This window comes from Trachinotus anak, unplaced genomic scaffold (genome assembly GCF_046630095.1).
Source record: "Trachinotus anak isolate AG129_WGS33_773 ecotype Australia unplaced genomic scaffold, CSIRO_AGI_Tana_v1 ptg000023l, whole genome shotgun sequence".
In the NCBI taxonomy this organism is placed as follows: Eukaryota; Metazoa; Chordata; class Actinopteri; order Carangiformes; family Carangidae; genus Trachinotus; species Trachinotus anak.
This window is the reverse complement of record NW_027273874.1, coordinates 530,967-555,373: the sequence shown is the minus strand read 5'-3', so window position 1 is coordinate 555,373 and position 24,407 is coordinate 530,967. Positions and strand designations below refer to the sequence as shown.

The 24,407-nt window shown below is 42.9% G+C and overlaps 3 protein-coding genes across 5 annotated transcripts in view; all 3 read right to left on the bottom strand.

Annotated features, from left to right (window-relative positions):
* The window catches only part of rgs12a (regulator of G protein signaling 12a), a 37,540-nt gene extending 33,435 nt beyond the window's left edge, over positions 1-4,105 (bottom strand). Inside the window, exons 1-2 of the mRNA XM_071460076.1 lie at positions 3,857-4,105; positions 465-2,337 (exon numbers count right to left, since the gene is read on the bottom strand). Of these exons, the coding sequence (XP_071316177.1) occupies positions 465-2,261 (1,797 nt within the window). The 5' untranslated portion in view covers positions 2,262-2,337; positions 3,857-4,105. The remainder of the gene's footprint in view (positions 1-464; positions 2,338-3,856) is intronic.
* Positions 4,106-5,035: 930 nt separating this feature from the next.
* Positions 5,036-8,386, bottom strand: msantd1 (Myb/SANT-like DNA-binding domain containing 1). Its single transcript, XM_071459962.1, has 3 exons — positions 7,761-8,386; positions 7,375-7,668; positions 5,036-6,270 (listed from the first exon to the last, which is right to left on the bottom strand). The coding sequence occupies exons 1-3, from the start codon at positions 8,012-8,014 to the stop codon at positions 5,979-5,981; spliced, it is 840 nt and encodes a 279-aa protein (XP_071316063.1). The 5' UTR covers positions 8,015-8,386; the 3' UTR covers positions 5,036-5,978.
* Positions 8,387-10,156: 1,770 nt separating this feature from the next.
* dtx4a (deltex 4, E3 ubiquitin ligase a) lies at positions 10,157-24,407 on the bottom strand. Of its 3 annotated transcripts, none has more exons than XM_071459411.1 (9): positions 23,918-24,407; positions 23,157-23,371; positions 20,107-21,289; positions 14,192-14,253; positions 13,709-13,870; positions 13,550-13,611; positions 13,007-13,327; positions 12,804-12,893; positions 10,157-12,695 (listed from the first exon to the last, which is right to left on the bottom strand). In XM_071459411.1, exons 2-9 carry the CDS (start codon positions 23,362-23,364, stop codon positions 12,465-12,467), a joined length of 2,319 nt encoding a protein of 772 aa, XP_071315512.1. In that variant the 5' UTR covers positions 23,365-23,371; positions 23,918-24,407; the 3' UTR covers positions 10,157-12,464. The 3 variants fall into 3 exon arrangements, with proteins under 3 accessions (XP_071315512.1, XP_071315511.1, XP_071315510.1); XM_071459410.1 differs by lacking the exon at positions 23,918-24,407 and adding an exon at positions 23,583-23,862; XM_071459409.1 differs by lacking the exon at positions 23,918-24,407 and having other exon boundaries at positions 23,157-23,576.

Sequence of the window (24,407 nt, the reverse complement as noted above, 5' to 3'; positions counted from 1 at the left end):
CAGTGGAAATGCAAGTGGCTGACTAGTTTATGTTATTCAAGCAATTAATCAAGAACAGTGGTCCCTAGCATGGGGGTCAGAACGCCTACAAAACCTGAGTTGTTGCAGGGCAATAAAGGGACAGGAACCAGAAAAAAACCCCACATATTTCTGCTTACAAAATGATAATGATCAAACTTTCCTATGATATTTGCTATTTGTTTATTTTTTAAAAACCCTTTTAGGCCTCTCAAAATAGAATGAAGAGAAGAATCTGTCTTGAAGGATTGCTGAACTTGTCGTAACCTGTACACATATACAATTGGTAATGAGGGGTCATGTAGACAATGTTTTGTTTTGAGGGAATATATAAGCAAATTAGGCTGGGAACCCCTGATTTAGACCATAACTCCTGAGTAAAGAAAACATCTCAAAATGTATTAAACGTGATATTTTTAAATGCTGCAGATTTGATTCTTACTCACATTTTTGGTAGTACCATCCTTCCGCTGTTTCTCTCTCTGTTCAAGAAACCTTTTGGTCCATTCCTCTCTGGGAGGCAGCATCATGACTTCTGCTGGCTGGTACCTGTCTGAAGGAATCTGGCTCATGGGGGGAGGAAGGTTATTTGTGCCAGAGCTCAGGCTAACAGTGGAGGACCAGTTGTTGGTGAATGTCACCTGAGCCTCAGGATCACTGTTTAGGGCTTTAGGCCACTTTGGCTTTGAGAACCACCTTTGGCTAGCTCTGAGAGGGTCTCCAAAGAAGTTTGTTTTTTTACCTAAAGGCTGTGGAGGTGGAGGGGGCTTAAATTGGAACTCAAGCCTGGGTGGGGGCCCTCCATAAAAACTGGTTAGTGAATCAGGACCAGGTAGTGACTCTGAAAGGGAATGTATGCTGGCACTGTTCTCTGGATTAAGTTTATGGCCATTCTCAAAGAGGTTTATTGGGGTGAGGTCTTCAGACGGAGGATAATCCCACGGACAGCTGGGGAGGTGGACCCCAGGGTGGGCTTGGATTGCAGAAGGGAAATCCCTGTCGGCTCTCTCCTCAGGGGGGGACGCATTTCCAATTCCACTGTCCCCGTTGCTGCTGGCACTGCCTTGTTTGCCAGTGCTACCATTCTCCTTGGCTTGCTGCTGAGCCTCCATGTCCAGTTTTACTCTAAGCCTCTCCACAGCCTCCCCCATGTCACTGTACAGGACTGTGACAAAGTGAAGGACATCTGGGGGAGTCTGAGGGAATTCCAGACAGCCCAAGGCATCTGGATCTGGAGTGCAATCAAAACCAAAGCGTCCGGCAACCCCTTTGTGGTCCTCATGGTTTCCCAGCTCTGGGTCAATAAAGAAAACATGGCAGGAGGCTCGCAGAGGACCATCTTCTGGTACACGGCCATCTATTATATGTGCTGTAGTGACCAAGCAAAAGAATCGTGGGTCTTCAGCACACACAGCACCTAAGACAAGGTTCTCAGTTGGAAAAGCTGCCAAAACAGCTCCTGCATCATCACAAAGGCGGATGCAGTCAAACATAATTTTCATCATCACCAGAGTATGGGTATCCTGCTCCATTCCCAACTGTCGTATTCGCTGCCTAATAGCTTTTAAACAGTCCTCCTCTGACTCTGTAGTATTCAAAATCAGCTCTGTGGAGCTCAGGTAGCCGACCACCAAGGTCATGTTTAAAATACTCCAGTCTGGGTTGACTTCTTCTGGGTCTGTAAAGACAGAGTCTGTGTCTCCCACTCTGGAAGTTTCGTCCTTTGGTTGCTCAGCTAAAACACTCCACTGTTGTGACCACTGCGACATATCAGGCTCTGATACCGGCCTCTGTTTGGTGGTGATAGCATGACCTGAGTTAAAGGAAGAATTGCTTGAATCGTCAGAGATAGTGCGAAGAACCCCTGTTTTTTGGAAAATACCACTTTTGTGGCCAATCCCAAATTTTGCATCATTAAGGATGGGGTTCCCCATTATTCGGCCGTCAGCATGCACCACCAACCGCAAGGGTCCTTTGCAGCTGCCAATCAACTGCACAACAGCCTCATGCAAAGCAGTGGACACATCAGTTCCATTGATTGCCATGATGCGATCCCCCTGTTTGAGTCCCACCAGGTCAGCAGGACTTCCCTCCAGGATGCCACTCAACAGACATGGCTTCTGTCCAGAAATAGTAAAGCCATATCCTGCCCGACCACGGATGACCTCCACACCCCTGAGCTCACCGACTGTATTTAAATCTAGACGCCTCCTTGCACCCTCAGGCTGTCCCTGTATCCTCATCTTTGGTGTAGGGTGCTGTGAGATCCAGTGTGTGGGAACTGAAACACTTGCGGGTTGCCACCACTATTGTGTGGTCCTACAGTTACATAGTGGGGGGAAAAAAAAGGAAGTTTGAAAAGTAGTTTGAGTTGAAAAGTAGTTTGTTTGAAATGTAGCAAACTATACAAAATATATAACTGGCGAAGTGATCACTAAGATAAAGAAATAATTCAGCTGCGGCTCACTTTTCAACTGCAATCTGTAATCAAATATTAATCTTAAACTGTAAAACAGGGATTAGACTACTGAATATTATAATTATCAATTATTCTATTGAATACTCTGTGAATTAATAGGTTAATTGTCTACTCTGTAAAATGCCAAAGCAAATTGTCAAAACACCCAGGCTATGATGTCTTCATCTGTCTCTTCTCAACTGAACAGTTGTAGTTTAGAAGATATTTAGTTTACAGCCATTTTAAACCAAACAAAGCAAGAAATCTTCACTTTTAAGAGGCTGTATCCAGCTAATTCATTATTGCCTGAAAACCTTTCAATAATCAATATATGCATATTACTGTATATTATGTGCTGTATATTACTATATCAATACTAGTGCAAAAACATGCTTATACAATATTCCTCCATGTGCAATACTCATACCCTTCATCATGTACATAATCTCACTCCTTCATTTGTATATATTACCTCAATAATTCTGTTCTACCTCAATAATTTCACTGTGTTTATTTTGTGTTTGTATTACTTAATTTTTTTATTGAAATACTTTTGTACTTTAGCAAATTTAACTGAGCATCTGCTGGCTTGTTCCTAACGACATCTCACTGTACTTGTACAGTGACAATAAAGGCATCTTGTATCTTTTATAATAGCCAGTTCATTTTCTGTCAGTCCATTTATTGATAAATTGGCTACTTTCAGGTCCCACATTATACAGCAAAACAATTCCATTAAGTACCTTTACACTTGAATACTAATAATAGAAATGATTTTGGAGCATTTGCAAAATACTTAATACACTTGGAAACAAATGAAAATACATTAAATTAAAATGCATCTTCCCAAATTAATTTTGACTAAATTATGAAAAAACAGTACTACCATTAGAAAAAATAATATGGACCTAATGACACAAACAGGCAGGGTGTTTCTCCAGCTGTATTTTAAGTCTACCAAATAAATTCAATTACTAAATAAGCCACTGATATCAATCTTATTTTAGCAATTACCTGTCAAAGATAAGGCTCACAGTTTTTATGTTCCCCCTAACACAGCTTGCAAATTACTCCCATTCACCCCTCCACCCACTCCCCCAAAACAGAGTGCCAGCTGGCTCCCTGCTCACCAACAGCACTTTAATGATAACCAGACTCTTTGGTTTCGGTCAACCACTCTGTTTTCACATGTTCCAATACTCTGCTTACCACACAAGTTACACATTTTTCCAATACAGGAAACACCTGGCGAAGCCTTGAGGCTTTTAAATTCCGTTATAAAAACGTCAAACCGATAAAGTAAAGCTAAACCCGGAGTTTGGTCCCACACGACCATCACAATGAGGCTGTTTAACGACTCAGGCTAAGTTTTCAAATTACCTTTTTTCCAGGGACGGGAAGTTCCGCAAAAAACGTCCACAGTTTTACACTCACGTCGATAAAAGTCCACACGTTTCCATTTTTTCAACATTACACGTCCATTATATATATATTTTTTAATTATTCAATACAATATTTCCGCGCCGTGATTCAGTAGTAGTAGTAGTAGTAGTAGTCCATATGGCAAACCGCGACGGCGCCACCTCCCTCCATTGACTCACCGCGGCGATCACAAAGCGTCTTTCTCTGTAACCATGACAGCGTAACGTCTCCGGAACATGTGACGTGTCCCACTGGCCAATCACCGCGCCCGTCATGTTCGACATTCAAACGATCGGAGCGCTCCTATTGGCTGATGTTGGTGACAGTTGACCTTCTTTATTTTCTCGCTGAAGTGAATCAAATTTTAATAAACAATTCCGCTTAAATAAAGATATACTCGGATTTAAACCACGCTGTAAGCTCTGTAATCATGTCTCGAAGAGGCACATTTGATTAGTTTAGAGTTTAGTTTTTTTTTTCACATAATCAAACAAATGCACATTATAAAATGGAACAATGCCATTTGTATATCAAATAAATAAAAATCTTACCAATGTGATTTTGCTATTATTGCTGTATACCTCAGTCACTTTGCATGTGGGTCGCCCCCTGCCTCTTCCACACTGGTGCAGCACTTCACAGTGGCTTGTATGTAAACAGACCTCTCTGGTCAAAGGGCTGCAACGGCTGCACACAGAGTCACATGGCTTTACTACCCATGTGTAGTCCACACATTTGCAGCAGGGAGGGAATAACTGATAGTCATTTGATGAAACATGTTTTGTGACAATGGGATTATTGGCAGCCTAGTGCTATAAACCATGACAAGCTGTTGCACTTGGATTTGCTTATTATTAGTGTGAGTGTGACAATCACATGTGGCATAATTTGGTGTACATCTCATAAAAAAAAAAACAGAATTGCATTTTCTTTCTCATGAAGCAGTGACTTCCGTGACGTTGGTGTGGTGTGTGATGGAACTAACTTAATCCCTAGTTTCTCCAAATCCTCTTAAATTAGGCTGGAAGGCAAAGACTTTAACATTTCAGCTCTATCGCTCCTTGCCTCCTGCGTACTTTGCATTTCAATAATTACCCTGCAGAAACAGTAGAGAAAATTAGGATGAAACACATAAAATGATGGCCAGACCACAAGTTGTTTTATTTTGCAGAAATGCAAAGGAGAATAGGTCTTTTACATAGTATTGAAAACGAACATGTAGTGCTTTTCTGTGTCTGTCTTGAATTGCATTTATGTCTAATCCTAAAAGCACAATGCCAACCAAGATTAAATGCTGTATAAATGTTATTTACTTCACTATACTTAGTCCAATTACTGTGCAGGCAGAGTACCAGTCTGTGTGGTCACAGTGACACACAATCTGAAGATGCTGGTTTTGAAAAGATGAATGGGTTGGAGTATTTATTCCATCTAGTTCATTTATTTATTATAGCTTCACCTTGAATAGTTTATTCAGTTGAAGGCAGGAAATGTACCTTTACAATACATTATTTCATCTGTCTTTTCCAGTTCCAGTACTGTGGAGCTACATCAATATGACATTAAAAAAGCAAGGTTAGAAGCAAATCTGTTTCTATTCTGCTGCTGAGCACAAAAAGGACATATTCTAAGAGATGTGCAATTTCCTTCTACAAAAAAATTCAATGCAGTGTGTACTGATTATGATGGTATTTGCTGACAACTCACTCAATAACAGCAGGAATTATTGCCTCAACTCCTGGTTAATAATGCTACAAATTGCTCTGTTTTGGCATCAAACTTTCCCAACTTGTAATTATCCTGGCACAGTGACAAAATGAAGTGAAAAAGATAAGTCTAATGTTGCAAGGCCGTCGTTCCCACAGTGTTTTAATAGGGTACAAATAACCAAGAAAGATACAACTATCCTTGAAATGAAAACACTGGAGCCTGACTTACACCGAAGTGCCACTGTTTGCCTATGTCGTTGTGGTTATTAACATGGTCACCTTCCATAAATGGTATTCAGGCTGACACCTTCAGAAATCATAACAGCACATTGTTGTACCTCTCTGTTCAATGTTAAACTGAATATCACACTTCATGGCTTCCCTGGATCTTTGACCCCACTCTGACCCCATGACGCTGATGTGGTGGAGGGAGGCTGGATCATCTTCTCCAGGAGGTTCATCATACGCTCCTGCAGCTGCAGACACTGGACCTGGAGGAGGTTCTGTTGGTGCAAGGCTCGACGGACCTCCCTGCACGTCTCCTCTATGGCTCGGCTCGACCTCTTTTGTTGCTGTAGCATGGCCTGCATCACCCGCAGCTTCTTCTTCTTCATGGACAGATGCTTGTTGGCGTGCCTCTTCCTGGCTGAAATAGGATGGGAACTGGAGAACAGAGAGGGGACCTTTTAGATCAGGCAGTGTCTCATAAGAAGTGATCACTTTTGAGTTGGTGTTGGTCCTACAATTGTCAACTACAAACAATTTTGCAATTCGTGAACATCAGCTACTTTCTCATAAAAAGCTAGAAGTCACTGAACTAAAGTATTACATGTATTTTTAAAGTGTGCTGAATACTGAATAAACTAAATAAATTTGTAATGATATATACTGCCACATAAAAGCTAAAATGCAGTAAATGCAAATTAAGTTAAGAGTTAATTAAGACCAGAATCTGACCTAATGACATTTGTTCGAAAACAATCATATTTTACTTCATTTAAAAATGAACTGTTATGTTCCTGTATATATAATTTCAGACGGATGGTGTGTCAAATTTGCTGTTGCTACAAACTACAACAAACTGTTCCTACAGCTAACGCTAAGCCCCAAACTAATCAAATGCACAGCTAACGGTAGAGAGACAAATTTAGCTGAAGATAACCGTGGCCAGCCTGAGCTAAAGCTAACAGTTTTTTCGCCTACTCGCATATGGCATCGTTATGCCATATATTTATAAAGAGCATGCGAAATTTGTAGCTACTGAAAAGCACAACTTAACACCTAACCAAAAGGTCTACTGCTGAGAACTGTGTCAAATATCCATGGAGTTACTCATGAATGAATCTCAGGTGGCTGTGTATTGTGAATGACATTGTTGTCATATGATAGTGTCACATCAAGGCGTTATAAAACTTACATATTGTTCTCTATTTGACCACCTAGACCATTTTCTTGCAAACTGAGTAACTCCATCAGCTGTATAAGGCCTCAAAATACAAAATACTTCTCTTTTTTAGGGAAGTATTCAGATCTATTCAGATCAAAAAGGTCTCTTTTTCAGACCTATTGATCATAGACAGAAAATTAATCTACTCACGGTTTGAATGTTAAGCCTAAATAAAAGAATTCCAGAGATTGAGTTTCACAGCATGCTTCACTGAAACAATATAATACAAAGGTGAGTTGATCGACCTGCTACTTTCTTTAACAGTATTGAAAAGACACACACACGCCACATACTCGTGTATCTCATCTAGGTTCTGTTACCTGGAGCCCTGTGTGTTGTCACTGTCAGAGCTCAAAGAGTCCAGCTCTTGCTTTATCTCCATCTCATCTGAGGAGCCCGTGTACTCTGGCAGGAATCCTATCATCCCCTCCTCTGCTTGGGGTGCCAGGTTGTCTGTAGACTGGGAGGAAGTGGAGGGCCCTGCGGCGGAGGCCTGAAACTCCAAAGAGTTCACCCGCCCGTTTTCTAGCGGCTTGGAGAGGATCTTCTCGATGGCTTTGTAGTACGGCCAGTCTGGTGTTTCCCCACTTTCACTAACTGTGGATTTCAGTCGCCTGTTGGAGCAAAAAAGTCATGTTTATAGTCACGCAACAGCAGAGGTTTGGAGTCATAACTCTGGACGGACATTGCGATTTGGTGTACTTGCCTGTACTGGAAAGACATGTTAGTGATTTTCATCTTGATCTCCTCCTTGAAACGCTGCTCTCCAGTCAGATGGTAAAACCTCTGGGACATCTTCTCGTAAACCTTGGCGTTCCTCTTGCTCATTTTCAGTTCGTTGTGGTGTTCCTCCCACACGTACAGGAGGGCTTTCATTTCTGCGTCGGTCCAGTTCGGGGCCCGCCTGTGTTTCTCATTGTGGCCTGGCATTAGGTAGCTGAAACCATCGTCTGATGCCATTTTTGAAATGGTTCTCTTGGCCTCTGCTGGTGGTGTTTGCAGAAATAGGATCTTTAGAGGTGGATTTTGAAAGCCTTTTACTGTGCTGAGAGCTGTGTGAGGTGTGGGAGTGATACATGCAAGAAGGCACACACACACACCAGCGTCCTGCCTGTGCCCTTCCCCCTAGCCTAGCTGAAAGAGGACTCAAAATGGGGCCTAAGGCAGGAGAGGAATCCGGTTAAAAGCTTTTAGTGGTGCGTGATGTCACCATGACATCAAGTTGCCGTGGAAACGGAGAGGGAGGCCCTTCATTTTCCCTCCCCTTTCCTCTAACCACTCCCGTCCGCTCTCCTTCCCCCTCCATTCTGCTCCACCAGCAGCACAAAAAGCTTTTAGCTGAAAGGCAGCAGTGTGAGCACACCAGATTGCTGACAGTTTTGAAATATGAGCCTCGGGGGAGGGGGGGGAAAAAAAGGAGAGCTGAGACCACGGGTATGTGTTTCCTTGGCAACAAGGCACCGGATTTGGTAGTCAGCCAACACGCTGCTCCATTTAAAAGCTTTTAATAATAGACAAGTCATTTTGAGACAGGGAGAGGGGAGATCTGCTTCGTCTGGCATGATGTAGAGGAGGAGAAAACACTTCCAGCCTGCAGTTTAGACCTAAAAGGAGAGCAAAAGCCTTTCACTGAAAAACTGTGAAACACTTCAGGTGGAAATAACAGAGGGGAGACATCAGACAAAACGGCAACATGCGGTGATCAGCCGTGGGCAACCCTGCAATGGGATACAATATGCTGACTGCTGTAATCAGCTTTCTATTCATAGCTGTGGGTGGTAGACAATGGACCCCTGCAGGAGGGGTTTCTCTGACCAGTTGGAGAGACCCCTCCCCCATTTAAGTCTCACCAAGACGCGACTCTCCATGTACCCCCTCTCAACCTCATGAGTATTTTTCCTCTTGCCTCCTGCTCCCTTCCTCTCTCCCTCTCTCTCTGCTCCAATCTTTTTTTCAAAAAATATTTATGTACCAAAGCCACACTGCCCTCTGCATAAATACATATGTAGTAAAACCCAAAACTACCTTTTCTCTGCAGCGTCTGAGCTGCTGCTTTGTCTCTACATATTCACTTTTACATACACAGTTTCTATAGCCTCACTTCATCTTTATTAGTGACACTAGTTGACGTCAGTCTGGCTTAACTCAGTTCTGGCCTGATTAGAACCTGAACCCATCTGCTCCTCAGTCACCTGACAGGGGGCTGGTGTATTTTCATAACACAAATTGGCAGCTTTACCCGATCCATCACATCTGTCACTTAAGACAAACGTTAAGCTCTGCCTTTGCAGAAATGGAAGAGTGAATGAAAGTTGGTGTGAAAGGTTTTGTATGTTTGTTTTTCTCTTTTGCGTCAAAAAGTGGAAAAATTACATTTTTTTTTTTAGGTATTCAGCTCATTGTTTTTGCAGGATCATGATTATTGCCTCAACAGTGTTAAATATGCCCTAAAGTAAGTATTAAATGCTTATACATATACATAAATAAATACTTAGTATTTCAGAGACTTCAATATTACAACTTATGCCTATTACCCCCTGGACTCCTGGGGTCCATATAATTGTATTTAGTTACCCTCATACATTTTTTCATTCATTAAGGTGGAGGTAATCCAGACTACTAATCCAGGAGCCAGACTAATCTACAGATAAACTGCTCATGCGTCTCTCATGTCTAGAGGTAGAAGTCAGTAATGTGGGTGATCTATAAAATCCGACCATATCGTAAAATCTAACTATATGACAAGACTAAACAGAAATCTATTTCTGAAGATACAATACACAATACATTTAAAAATATGTAACCAGTATATGTAGAATCAAGATGAATCATCATCTGATTTTGTGAGCACTCACAGAGTAAATTAAACCAGTTATAACTAGTACTTCCTGCATGTTAATTGACAGTGGAACACAACATTTCAGGAGACATATCACTTATTTTAATATTCGATCACTCCAATATCCTGGAAAATGTAATATTAGTACATTTATCCGCTGTAGCCAGAGACAAAAAGGTAGTTTTCCCAGTCATTAGTCTGTAGTGCTTTAGGGAACACACTCAGAGTAACACGATACACAAACACACACAGAGGAAAACTGATTTGATCTGAACTTATTTTTCAATTTAATAGTCCCACTGTACTTCATACGCAAGTTGCTTGTACTTCAAACATACTGTATACTGTAACTAGATTGTGCAGTCTCTGTTGTCACCTTATTTAATCTTTCCATGAATATTTATACAAAGGTTGAAATCATATTGCAAACTTAACAGAGCAATAACGGAACAGACATTGATTTAAAAAGGCTGAAAACATTAAACCCACAGGGACAATGTGTCTGAACCAGCTAAGAAAAAAAACAACTCTAAAATTCTTTCAATTCCAGTGTCACAATTAGAGTTTCTAATTAAATCGTTTTTTTTTGGTCAAAGATAAAAGAAGAGTTACAACAGACTCATGATGAGTCTGTGCTAAAAAATATACAGCATGACACCGCAGTTACATTTTTAGTTGTATGTTGCAACAGTGATGTGATGTGGCGTTCGGGTTCAGGTAATGTTAATGCTCTTTAAAGCGAGACTATGTAACTTTTGAAAATAAAAAAATTGTACATATATGATCAGAAGTAATTTAGAAGTAATTAAACACCGCATTAGTCAATTCAATACGCCCGGGATTGGATAGATAGTTGGATGCAGTTCGTGGATTTCACTACTCCTATGTTGTATTTGTCACTTGTGGCTATAGCGGCTACTGTTTATCAAAGGTTACATATAGTCTCACTTTAAAGTAATAAAAGGTGGCACATTTATGGACTTCAATCAACATTACATTATCAGTGTTACATAAAATGAAAGAGTGAACCAGAGTAGATTTTTGTTATCTCTTTGAACCTTAGAAAAAACGTTTAATGCAAATTTGTGCACATAAAACACATACATACAGTACAGTGCATACATAAAGTATTATAAAGTATAAATGCTTTTAATGTTGGCCTACATTAGTATGTCAACACATACTGTCGTACATCTCGTAACCTCATAATAAACCAGTCCGCAATGGACTGAACTCAAACTGACTGGATCACTTTGGCCAAAGCTGGATCCACAACAAGAGATAGTCTTTTGCACCTGCTCATGGCAAACACTAAACATGACAAAAACAACTAAAGACCACATTGTAGAGTGATTAGAGCATTTGAGGCTGGTGTGTGTGTGTCCTACACAAAAGTACAGTAGATACAAGCTGTCCGTTTCCTTTTGATACTAAGTAGAAAGCTCTGTGCAAATCTGAGCTCAGGCAGGAGGTTCAATCCTAGCTTTTTGGGTATTTACTCCTCCTGGGAGGAGGGCGGGGTGGTATAATCCATAGTAGCTTTTCCTCTATCAGTCCTTAATAGTAATGCAGATACAAGAAGACACAGAAAGCTATTAAATGCACCCATGCTCCGAGGACAGAACAATTAAGGAATGTCAGTTTGTGAACCCATCAAATACAAAATACTGAAAATGATTTGTTTTTAAAGAAAGGGGCTGGTAAATGGCATATAAAGTGTCAGGCAAACTCAGGTACACGAGCAGCATATCTTAACTTCACCCCACATCTCAGTCTGTCACGCCACACCCAAAAACAATACAATGAATTACACCATATAAAACAGAACTGTAAAATTAAAATATAAAAACATGATAGAATGGAAATGATATCATATAATATATCAAGTATTCATAATATACAACAATACAATTTAAAAATCAAACCTAAAAAGGAATGTAGTTCTGGAAAAGTACCACTAGAGGTCAGCAAATATCCATGCTCAGATATCCAGTTATACACTTGAAATATTTATCTGCAGTGAAAAGTTATTTCTGCTTGTGGACTAACACTTTAAAAAAAAACTTACTGACCAACTTTTTGTCTCCATCTTCACCTTCTTTCGATTCCACATAGCAGCAGTAGTCGCGGTAAACACTTCAATTCAGCAAAATTCACTTAGTTACATTCTTGATAAGAAGTCTCACAGTATAAATGACAGATTTTTTAATCTAACACTGACTCATATGTGCACAGTGGTCTCAAATGTCTTACCGAATAACATCTGCAATCTTGACACTGTTACTGCATCAGGAAAGAAAATTATTTCCCATGTTTCAAAACTGACTCATGCAGTCATAAGAGAAATTTTTATCTCAGCAAATTCTGCTGAAACTATTTCTGTAAAGTTCCTGTGAAGGGTTTTGTTTTTTTGAAGTTGTTTTCCATCTCTGGTGGTAAAAGTTCCTCTCTGTTCATTTTGTCAGATTTGAAAAGTGATTCACCTGTCCAGCTGTGGATCCCTTCCCAGCGTTGTGTGTTTACAGACTCCAGCCTGGTTTCTCTTGCCTTCGCTGTCTTGAATGTCTCTGTTCAGTCTCTGGGTAGACACTCCTCCTCGGTGATGCCCTGAGCCTTGAGCTCCTCCAGGACGTTGTCCAAGTGGCCGGGGTCAGGGTACCCGTGGCCAGTCAGGTTGGAGCCAAACTCCGTCTTGTGGTGCACCTCGTTCCAGATGACTGTGTCGGACTCACCGGTGGTGCTGGATGTTCCCACGGAGAAAATGAGCCGGCGGTCCCAAGCTACCAGGAGAAGCCTCAGAACCTGGACAAAGAAATGAAGGAAGAAGAAAATAAGTCATTTTATTACATAATCCAGTCACGTGATCTTCTTTCTACACATAAAATCAGAAAGAGATGTTTCCTGATTTACCTTACGTCCCTTCTCGCTGTCAGGGAGGTAGCAGTGTCTGGGGAACCCACGGGCGGTGAAGGGTTTGCCTGGATTTGGGTGCTCTGGGCCCTAAAGACAGAGATCAAAGTTCAGCACATCGGCATCATCCGAGCAAAGACTTAACACCTGATAGAGTGATATTTTTGTATCAGGTCTCATAGAAACTCTTGGACTCAATTTACCTGGATGCCAGGAGGGATGTTGTAAATGATCCGGATGGTTTTGCAGTCAGGGTGGCCAGGCAGTGAGTGGGGGATGACATGGTACTCCATCTTGCCTGGGGGCTGGTTGCCAGTCTTGACTCCATAAATGGTCTTGCAGGTGGGGCACTGCAGGCTGCCATCCTTGTTGCCGTTGTTGTACATAGCAACCAGGCACTGGAGGTGGTACTGGTGACCACACTGTGCCAGACGCCCCACCGACTCCGCCCGGGAGATACCACCCACGCCGGGGCCCTTATAGCCCGATGGTCCTGCCAGGGCCTCCATGCAGATGGTGCAATCCTGAGTTGGGAAGAGAATGTTAAGTTCCATCTATACCTTAACCAATCTTTTTATTGCGCTTTTTATTCTTGGCTGTTTTAAAAACATCAAAAAAAAAACAAAACTAAAAATTGTAAGAATTAAAAAAATTATCATCATTTGGGCTGATGTCAAGGGTTTTTAAACTTTCATGTTTTATTTAAGTGAACTGGTGGCTGAAAACCATGAAGAAGGAGAACTCACCTCTTCTGGGGGATTGCGAACTTTCTGAAGGTACCTCTTCACCACCTCCTCAGGGGTTTTGCCTACAAGATGAAAACACAAAGTTTAATGATGATCTCTTTATAAGCAAAACGCACATTCAGCCTAAACCAAAAGCGGACTTATCATTATCCCACCCACCTTTACGGGCCTGTTTCTTGGTAGTCTTGCGGCAGCAGTGACCTAGACCGGGCACTGGCTTTATGTCGCTCTTGCTGACAGGTGGAGGATGAAGCACCAGCTTGGGAGGGCGGGTCAGGCAGACAGGAAGTCCTGCTGCGCTCATCAGGATGCCTGTAATACCTGTGTACAGCCAGAAGAGGGGGAATGTGAGACACTGTTTTTGGGGTTTACTCTGTGCCTGATGAGCTCTTCATCTAGGAATTATCTATTAACCATACTGGTGAGGGCGGGTCAGTGGATTTACTCAAAGACTAATTCAATATGGGGCCAAATGTCATTAGTTGCGTCGTCTGTAGGGCAGTAAATCAGTGTCACGTAAAAGTACAACACACTTAATTAACAAGTAAGGTGCCTCTTTAAAGTTTTAACAGCTGAATTTCAGACCTAATTTTCAGAAAGTACTTATGATAGATTTAAATACAATATATTCAATATAGTTACCTGCCAGTGCAGGGTGTACAGGGCTAGATCCATTCAGGTTCTTCACTGGAACGGTTGGCACTCTGAAACACAAGAAGACAATCTCACATTAATCTACAGATCAATGACACACTTAAAGCAGACACATCACAGGTCAGGTCACCGCAGCAGTCTGGTGTCAAAATCTGATGAGTCACCTGTAAACAGACAGAATTACACAGCTGCCCGGAGCATATGCTAGTACCTAAGTTCACCCGGTGTCAGCAGGTTAAGGAGATTTTGCCGAGTCATGTGGAGAAACAAACAGACGCTGACTTGACATACTGTCCTACAATTATCAGATGAGACTTCCTGCTGTATAAGGCTTAACCCTTAATACGACAGCCCATGGCAAATTAGTGACTTTGCTCTGAATTCTTGGGTAGACCTCATATAATACAATATGTATAATGACTGCATTAACCATCACTGAATTCAAAGATGCCATTTGAAAGACAATTAAAAGTATTTTCAACTTAAAATGAGGACATCAACTGGTGTTCAAATGAAGCAGCTTTGATTATGTGCAGAAACTGGGCCGTGCTGTCCATTTTTATGTTTCATTTGTCAAATAAGCAAAAAAAAAGGCAAAAAAAAAAAAAAAAAAACTCATTCAATGCATTGAATAAGCCAAATAGATATTTTCAATATGATATCAATAGAAGTTAAACATATATGCCCTTATTTTGATGAAGTGCCATACTATTTTTAACCACCGTTGCACTATATCTCTACTCGTCAACAGGGGAAACGACAACACCACACAACAACAGTTTGTCATGTATACAATAGTATCACCACTGAGACTATCCAGTCACATAAGTTTACTTACAGTCTGCCGGTTTTGATAATAGTCATCTTTCTTTTCTTGAAAGCAACAGAGACCACAAATCCGAGTCAAACTGTTCCAGCAACAATATCCACTTCGATCCTGAAGTTTAACAGTAGTATGTCAGTGTATCTGTCTCCTGTCTCTCTCTTCCTCGGCTTGTGCGCTGGTGTCAGGTCTCCGTCCTCTTTTATAGGGCTAATCCACCTGTTTCCATCTGTTGACTAAACTCTGGTTGTAGGCCAGAGATTCGTCACAGCACGGATTACCTGTGAGCTACCGTGTCACACTGCCAGGTTGCCATAAGGCTGACAGACATGAGCACATACGACTGTGCATTAACACAACACGACTAGACTGATACCACAATATGTCGATGTCATAAGTGTAAGATTTAGGTTTCAGCCCTCTGCCCCTGTAGATTTAACAATGTGCACCTTTCTAACAACTTTAAATAGAAGCCTTAAACACATAAATTGAAACACATGACATGATGAACTTTTTGTATAACCACCGACAAGCTTAATGTGGGGCCAAGTCGCAGCCAGAAAAACTATATTCCCCACTCTAAATGATCAGATTCTCCATGTTTAGAAATGTATTGCATGCCTCTGCACATCAACAATAACTGTCCCTCTGAGTAAATGATGCAACACAGACATGGAAAACCTTCCAGTTAAGAGTGACTGTACTGTTCAGTTCCTGTACTGGTCAATCTGATTACACTGTACCGCCTTACTATATTGGTTTGTTTACCAACAACAGGTCCAAGCTGAGGTATTAGCTTCCTGTGTTCGTGCCTTACGTGATTCACAAAGTCGCATAATGTGCAGCTGGCTCAGGCTCAAACCCGAGCATGAATAAGATGATTGACGTTTGTGTGGCAGGCAGGTAAGCGCGAGCAATATGATGAAAAGATTAAAGGACGGTAGGAAAAAAGCATGATAAGGGTGGGAAACAAGAGGAGGAGAGGTGTGTCGGCTAGTCACGTTTCTTAGATCCAGGCTAATCTAGTGGCATTAGAGCCGCCTCCATCTGCAGCGCTGGGTGATGGACACACACAAGCTGCAGCATATGGCAGCGCTCACACACTTTGCAGACACAAGCTCACACCTTGAATCAAGTCAAATTTCAATTCAATTCCATTCAATTCAGTGTATTCTGGTCCTTATCAATAACCATAAATAGTAAACTCACAATAAACACACACAAATAAATGACAAAATAAATAGAAACTGAAAGTGATATTTATAGATATTAATGAATACTGATATTGATTTTTAACTGATATTGATTTAAGTCTGATTAAAAGAAATAAAGCGAAGCATGTTGCTATAGTTGACAGTCATGGTGTGTGACGCATTCTGACAAGACAATTACCACAATTAATCTGTGTTGTGATTCTAAGTTTATTTAAAGTTTGTTTTCGGTGAGAGAGCTTGCCGTCAGTGAAACGGAGCAGATGGTTTCTTAGTGAGGGCTTAAACTCTGAGGGGTCTCTAACGTCACAGATTATCACAGTGATGAAAGCTGCCTTTGGTCCACACACCTGTTGTGGCCCTTTCTCCGCTCACCGCGGTGGGTTTGATTTTGTGCCAGAGCCTCAAAACTTTTTGGAGTTTTTGCTCCCTCTTCACGGGTTTATGTCTTTTTCTGATTTGATAAAGCACAAAATTACTTACTCCCAGACTGTATTCAGAGGCTGTTTAAAATCAGAGAGTCCGTATGAATTTAGGGGAATAAGTACATGTAAAAAAACAAGGGTAAGGACAAATATAAAAAGAAGATGCATATCTGTCAAAGAGGTAAATCTGTGGATGAGTTTTTTAAAAATGTTTTTTTATCTTCTATTTTTTATTCTCTTCTTTCTTGTGGTCCCTGTATGTTTGACATGCTGGAAGTCCTAATCTTGCTTCATGTTCAGGTTTTTATTTTTTCCAATAGTATAGTGTTCAGTCTTAATATATCTTCAAATAGCGGTGAAAAGTAACACTGGCCTGTAGTGAGAGGTTTGTCAGTTCATGTAACATCATGTCGGGAGGTAGGGAAGTGTGATGAGCTATAGCTTCAGCCTACATCTTTTCAGCCAATATTAGAGTGTTTTGTGGCTCTGGCACAAAATCAAACCCACTGCGGCGAGCGGAGAAAGGGCCACAACAGGTGTGTGGACCAAAGGCTGCTTTCATCACTGTGATAATCTGTGATGTCGAGACCCCTCAGAGTTTAAGCCCTCACTAAGAAACCACCTGCTCCATTTCACTGACGGCAAGCTCTCTCAACGAAAACAAACTTTAAAACGAGCTCACCACTCACTTGTTTGGCATACACTAGGTTATCAATGACCTAGATAATCACAACACAGATTAATTGTGGTAATTGTCTTGTCAGAATGCATTACACCATGACTGTCAACTATAACAACATACTTCGCTTTATTTCTTTAAGGAGACTTAAATCATTATCAGTTAAAAATCAATCTGTACCTCAAGCATTTTGTCAATTATTTGTGTCTCAATATCAATGTGAGGTTACTGTTTATGTATGATTAACAGTGTATGATAAAACTCTAAAACTGGGTTCCTTCTCCACCACGTGCATGAGAGTACATGTGGTGCCGTGCATGAATTCGGGGATGAAGCAGTTAGACGCATGACAGCAGGAGCACAGCAGCAGGAGCACTAAGTGGAGCCGGCGCTAAGAACAAGTTGAGGGAGAGAAGAAGGGCGAGCGGCAGAGAGGTGAACCGAGAATCCCAGGCTGACGGGATGAGAGGGACTCTTCATCTGTGACGTCGCCGGTTTTACTACAGCAGCAGGTGCGAGCATCTGTTGGGCAGGGGACTACTCTCACCTGATATGCTGTAAGAACGGGTCAGTCACGCAGCTCACCTGACGCAAAACACAAGAGATTACTGGAGCAGGAATATTAAGCCTGTGGTATTTGGTATTAATCTGAGGCTTAGCTGCTGCTAAACAGTTTTACAGAGGTTGTCCTAGCTAATGTGAGGATTCAGAAAATTGAGGGGCTTTCCTGGGGCAATGTTAGGTGGCTCATATGGAAATTATCCACAGCATAATGTCTTTTTTTAATCACAGTACAAGCATCCAAATTCATTAAGACTTGCTCTTTAGTGACTTTGAACTATGGAGGACGCATGAGGTATCGCTTTTCTTGGATGCTATGAAATTTTCATATTTGTGGCAACTGCAAAACAAGTAACCATCCCATAAAAAAAACTCTTTCAGTGAGACTTAAGGACGGTGAGGATAAAGTGTTATAAGATGAAAGGCTATAATTGGGTGTATGATGAAATCTAGAGGCCAAAATTTGTAACATGCTCACAAGAAAGCGCCACCACCAGCTGCAAAAAGGAAGTAATGATAAAATAATGAAGGAACAGCCCTGTCCTTGTTCTAAGAGTCTTCTCTGAACCACAACCATCTTGCTAACCAGCGCCCTCTGGCTATGGCACCTGGACACTGTGACATCCTTCACCTCTTAACATTCACTGATGCTGACAACTGTGAAAACTACTTTAACACCATGGATACCAGATGACCTACATGATCAGAACCTTTAGCTGTTAAAAAATACCCCACAGACATGTTTTAAGACCTATAAAAATAATCTGCTTTGACCAAATAAAAATGTGCCTGATATGGTTCTCCGTTAAAAAAAAGTTAAATTACCTTGTTAAAAAGCCAAAACAAGAACATCTACTTTCCTCTGCCATTGACAAAGTGTAAAGTTACACTACTGTGAGAGTTATTGCCAAGCTCTCATCTGAAATTGAATATTTAAGGAAGGCAGGTAATGAAAAAACACTGTAATCGAAACAATATGAAAATCTAATTCACAATGAATGCCATCTCACAATACAACTGGTGACAGTAACTCTGTGCACTTTTTTTTAGCATTATAGAATATATAAGGTGAAGGTACCACGTGCCCCTCTACACACTAAGGCTTCAGGCCCACAGGACCTTGTTTGTGTGTCTAATTTCTTTCTTGACATCAGAACACCGTGCAAAAAAGTTGTAGTCATCGGCACAAGAGGACCACTGCATACCAAGCATTTTATAACAATCAGGACATCCCAGACATCCCAGATGTGTTTCAGCTGCATCCGAGATGCATTCCAGATGTGGTTTGCTATAAAACCTGGAATGTGTCTTTTTTATTTATTACTCCCTGTTTCATATTGGATAGGGCTGAGGTTGTAATCAGAAAAGTTTTTCAGTCAACTCTGCGAACCTGCTTTTTGAAACAAGCCCCGTGGGCCACACTGGTTGCTACGGTTACCAGCCCAAGTGCAAGTGTCTCCATAAGTCCATAATGTTTGGTATTTACTATATATATTTAAACTATATGTGCACAAGGTACATGTGTTTAAATCCATCATTAAGTTGTTGCATGACAAACGTCTGGAGTGTGTGCTAACACTTGTGAGAGCAGAGCTCGTTCAGTATGAATGCTCTTCATTGTTTGAAATGAACGAGCCCGGTGGACTTTGTCACAAAGATTAAAGGCTCACGAATGCTAATCGGGCTGATGTCAGACACCGTGTAATGAGGCCTTCAAACAAATGAGAAATTCCCGTCTAAACTGATTTTTCTTACATATCCTGTTCAGTTGGTCTCATTTTGTTCTATATACAGTAAATTGATATGGGATGTGATCACTGGGAACATTTGAATAATACATGAAATGTTTTAGAAACATTTTCTGATTAAAATGTCCTCATGTTTCACTGATGCGTAACAAAAAAAAATTTGGGTTGGGTGCTTTGCATGTAACTTGTAACCACCACACCCTTTGTTTTGGTGATGAGGACATCACATCTGGATTTGACATCATTTGCACAGAAGAGTTTAATCTTAGGACTGAAATGAAATAAGACACAGAACGAATCTGATTTTATCCAATGGGTGTCTTTTGTGGGAATGCAAATCTTGCTTAAACATGCAAAGTTATACATTTATACATTTTATTTTCAGAGGTTTTCTTCTTGTTTCCTGTTTCTTGGGTAGAACTTTTTGGGCAGTAAAAGAATATTTTGTCTACTCACCCCGAGGCGATGAGGGCACGTGACTGAGCCATGGCGATTCGCTGCAGTGCAGGTCGGCTCAGCCCTGCTAGGCTGGACCGGGGCGGCAGAGGGGCGGCACAGGCAGCAGCACCAGACGAAGACACTGGGCCCAGGACGCGGGCAGAAGGCGAGGGCGTGCAGGTGGAGGCAGCCGTGGAGATGAGAGGGGGGCCTGGAGCGGGCGCTGTAGGGGCGGAGCAGGATACAGAGAGGGAGGAGGAGGTGGAGGGGTGAGGGGGAGAGGTGGCGACCGATGAGGGTGTGGTGGAGGGAGGTGGAGGAGGCGGCGGAGGTGGGGGGAGAGGTGGAGGAGGGGGGCGGTTGGAGGAGATGGAAAGGGCGGCGGTAGCTGAGCCAAGAAGGGACAGAGAGTGGGTGAAGCCTCCTCCAAAGCCAAGGCTGGCACTGTTAATGCCGCTACCACCGACGATACCCACACCTCCTGCACCACCCATACCACCTACACTGAAGCCACCTGTTGCCCCAACTATAGACGTCCTGTTTGGGGAAAGGGATCGCGACAGGGAAGGAGGCCGAGGGAGGGTTAGTGAGTACGACCCCCCTGGGACTGGGTGACTGCTGATTTTGGGACTAGGTGGCTTGGTCTGTGGAGGTCTCCGACCCAGAGTGTGAGCGGTCGACATGGTGCCCGCTTTGACACTCAGCACCAGCATACACTGCTGACAGGCGCAGGGCTGTCCCAGGGAGGTGATAGCTGAAGCAGGGAGAGCCCCGCTGGGGTACGCACTCCCATTTCCAGTCCCACTGCTGCTCATCCTGATCCCCATGCCCACTCCAGATACATCCACACCAAGCAGTCCTCCATGGCTGGGCATTGACGTGGGCCCCCAGGCATGGTGAGACTTGGGCAGGGGCCCGGACACCAGCGGGTAAGCCAGGTCGGAGCGGCGCTGGATGCGCCGGCAGCGTTGTGTCTGCCCGTTGATTTGGGTCATGCTTTCGAAGTCAATGAGGTAGCAGAAACCCAGCGGTGCCAGGTCCAGCCAGGGCTGCTGACGATCTCGTGCCGCCTGAATGGCGATGCCCACCTCTGTGTCGTACGCCGTCCAACTGCCAGCGTCGTTCTCCCACTCCCACAACCAGCCCTGTCCCGGCGCTGACGTTGGGTCGTAGAAGCTACGTCGTACCGGTCGAAGGGTACCTGAAGCAAGGGTCAGAAGGTCACAACATAAACAAATGAGTCATGCACATTATGAAGGTTTTAACCTGGTCTGGTGTCTTCGAAAGACACTCTGGAGTGATTTACTGCATGTCAATGGACATATCCTAGAGTACTGTCGTAAAAATATAGTGTGAACCACATATTGAACACCTCTATCTCTTGAACTGTAATCATGACGTGTTGAGAGGCAGAAGCAAGAGGAGAGGTAAGTGGACTGGACTTCTATTTGCTGAGGACAAGTAGATTACAACCCTAACAAATTCAACATGTCTGTGTTTGCTTGCTAAGAATTTGGGCAAACAGGTTGCCCCTGGTAACAGCACACGGTGTTCTGTGTTCTGATTGGCTGGCAGCCTTGATCCGACCCAAAGCTGGCTGTGTTTGCTTTCCCAGGGTGTCCAGAGAAACTCTACAGAGTCTTCAAACTGTAAAGCCTTCCCATAGCAAATCCTGTCTTTAGCAGAAGTGCACACATTTCTTTTAGAAGGGAGAGCTTGATAGTTAAGTGAGAGATGAAAGCTTTTTTTTTCCAGAATTGAGAAATGTGCATTTTACATTTTCATTTTACAGCCCAGCCTGTATTCTTTGTTTTTTTTTTTAAACAACAGCAATGATAGCCAGGATTGGATTATGAGAAAATCAAGCCCCACCCTTCTATATAATTTTGTGTCTTTTTTGGCTATTCAACATCTCTTAATGATGAATTTCCATCTCTTTGTTGTTGTTTTGTGTCTCCTTATGGTCATTTTTTGTCCCTTTGTAGTTGTTTCACCTCTCTTTGGGTTTTGCACTTCTTTGTGGTCATTTTGTGTCCGTGGTCACTTCATACTGAGGCTCTCGCCCAAGGGCCCCTTGACCTCTCATGCCCTCCAGCCTGTGGCCGGTTCTGTAATCCCTCCATGGTGGTAGCAAAAATAGGGTAACTCACAAACCGTCTGAACAGAAGAAACTGAATGGGATCCAACTTGATATCCATACAGTACGTGTGGCACAGTTTGACACATTTAACAGGACAACAAGGGAGTTCATTCACAACGTCTGTTCCCATCAACCCCTTTTTGCCTATGAGCTCAGACTCCTAAAATTCCTCCCCCTCCTCCTCCTCATCCCTGTCTCCTATTTAAATTGGGGCACCCTGCCTAGCTCCCACAGTTCAGTCTCTGCTGGGTTTAGAAAACAAACCGCACAAAGGCTTTTGTCAGCCAATATTGAGAGAGAGGGACGATTTTGGGGTCTTTGCCAAAGTTACACATTGGACAACTGACAATTCCCTGCTTTGTATTACACTTGCCTCTCTGTTATGAAGCTTTGACTTGAGATAGTTCACCTCTTACGTCCATATTCTCTTACTCAACACAGTGATATTGATGACAGTGTTTGCAACGAACCCGCCAGAGTGAAGTGTTTACTGTGCTTCTGAGTATGACTGGACACTTCAGCTGCCACTGTGCCACACACACACACACACACACACACAGATCCTACCAGAATGACTCACTTCACCACTGACAACTTTGAAAGCCACAGATGCACCTCATACATCCCTGTCCTTCAATGATGTTTGCACAAAACGAGAAGAAACTACAGGAGACTAGATTTGGGAAATTTAAAATGTAATCAATGGCATTTACGACATATCACATGAGAATCTAAACCCTGCAGAAGAAGCAGCTGTGCAGCAGAAAAACACCACCGTCAAAGCACCAACATCTGGAGCAGAATCATCACAAAGGGTTAGCAGAGATAAAGTAGCCACACATGAGCAATAAAGAGGCCTCCACCTCAGGCCCGTCTCCACCGTGACAGCCTCCGCCGTGTGTCCCCGCCTCTCCTCCCCGCTCCTCACCTGTGTCTTGTCGGAACTGGTGCATGGAATGCAAATCGATGATGTAGGGCGAGAGGCGAGAGTCCACCTGGCCGAGGACCACACTACCACAGCGAGGGTCGCTCCGGATGACTGCCTCGATGTGGTGACAGACAGCCGGGCTGTAGGGCCGCCAGCGTCCGTGCTCGTTCAGCCATTCCCATACCACCACGGCGGACGCTAGTAACATCCTACTCCTGCAAGGTTGGAAAAAACGGCAATATTGAGGCATGGATGAGAGCGACCCCGCGGGGGTGATGAGCATTTAGAGATACTCCGCTGTCGCTCCGCCGCGCATCCCTGCGCACAGCGGCGCTGCATCCATCTTGGACAGTTTGCAACCCAGATGTGTCTCCTATCTGTGGACATAAATATATATTTCGGGATGACACTAGATGCAAACTGTACCTTCCATGTTTGTAGTTTCGGGTATGCAGCAACTAGCAGGTCCTTTTATCACACGGCGAGGACAGAGACCGTGTCAAGGCGCAAAAAGGCTTGAAGGCTGGTTGCATTTTACTCCCTATGCAGATGAGTGACGTGTGCTGAAATCATTTCTCCGGCACAATCAAGTTAGGGTGAGAGGAGAAAATGCAACTTGGATGCTCAGGGTGGTGCGGCACTCGTAAAGTAGGTTACTGTGACAGACCGGCTTTGGCTGCGCGATGCAAGGTTTTTATATTTGATCAAATTGTCCTGTCTGTAAGAGAGGGAGGCAATCCTGAGGAGAGATAAATATTTACCTGTGTCTCCAGTCAGATCACGGCTCAGTGGAACAGTTTGGGCGCTTTAGTGATGATCCATCTGTCACTGTGAAGATCCTGAGGTAAAATCCCGGGTTTCTGGTTGCATAATTATTTTTGATAAAGTATCGTAAATCTGGTCTAAGCGCTTGATCTACCTGGACCCGGGCTCACTTCTTGTTTCTTCCATAGTGTCTCGATAAACTGGCTCTCGACCGGCTGAAAATTATCCAGCCGGCGGAGAATAAATGTTTGGCACTCGCGTCCACGAACACTCCCACGCCAAAGAAGGTCCCCGACATCCAATCAGAATCGAGCAAGTGCTCCGCTCGGCCAATCACAAGGCTCTCCGATGGCACACGCTCGCCGTTCATGTTGTTGAGGTATTAAGCGTGTTCAAATCTATTCCTGGTTCATTTTAGTTAATATCCCCGCTTCTGTGCATTTAACCGACACTCACGATGTATTTTGTGCGTGAAAAAAGAGAAAA

What these genes read in the sequence shown, in the direction of transcription:
- msantd1 (XM_071459962.1), bottom strand. Translation starts at nt 8,014, where the DNA reads ATGGCATCAGACGATGGTTTCAGCTACCTAATGCCAGGCCACAATGAG. An exon ending in AACATGTCTTTCCAGTACAG is followed by an intron (nt 7,669 to 7,760) that starts GCAAGTACACCA and finishes TTGCTCCAACAG; the next exon opens with GCGACTGAAATCCACAGTTA. An exon ending in GACAACACACAGGGCTCCAG is followed by an intron (nt 6,271 to 7,374) that starts GTAACAGAACCT and finishes TCTGTTCTCCAG; the next exon opens with TTCCCATCCTATTTCAGCCA.
- dtx4a (XM_071459409.1), bottom strand. Translation starts at nt 23,439, where the DNA reads ATGCTCATCACCCCCGCGGGGTCGCTCTCATCCATGCCTCAATATTGC. An exon ending in ACATCCCTCCTGGCATCCAG is followed by an intron (nt 12,894 to 13,006) that starts GTAAATTGAGTC and finishes CTCTGTCTTTAG; the next exon opens with GGCCCAGAGCACCCAAATCC. An exon ending in ACAGCGAGAAGGGACGTAAG is followed by an intron (nt 12,696 to 12,803) that starts GTAAATCAGGAA and finishes TTCTTTGTCCAG; the next exon opens with GTTCTGAGGCTTCTCCTGGT.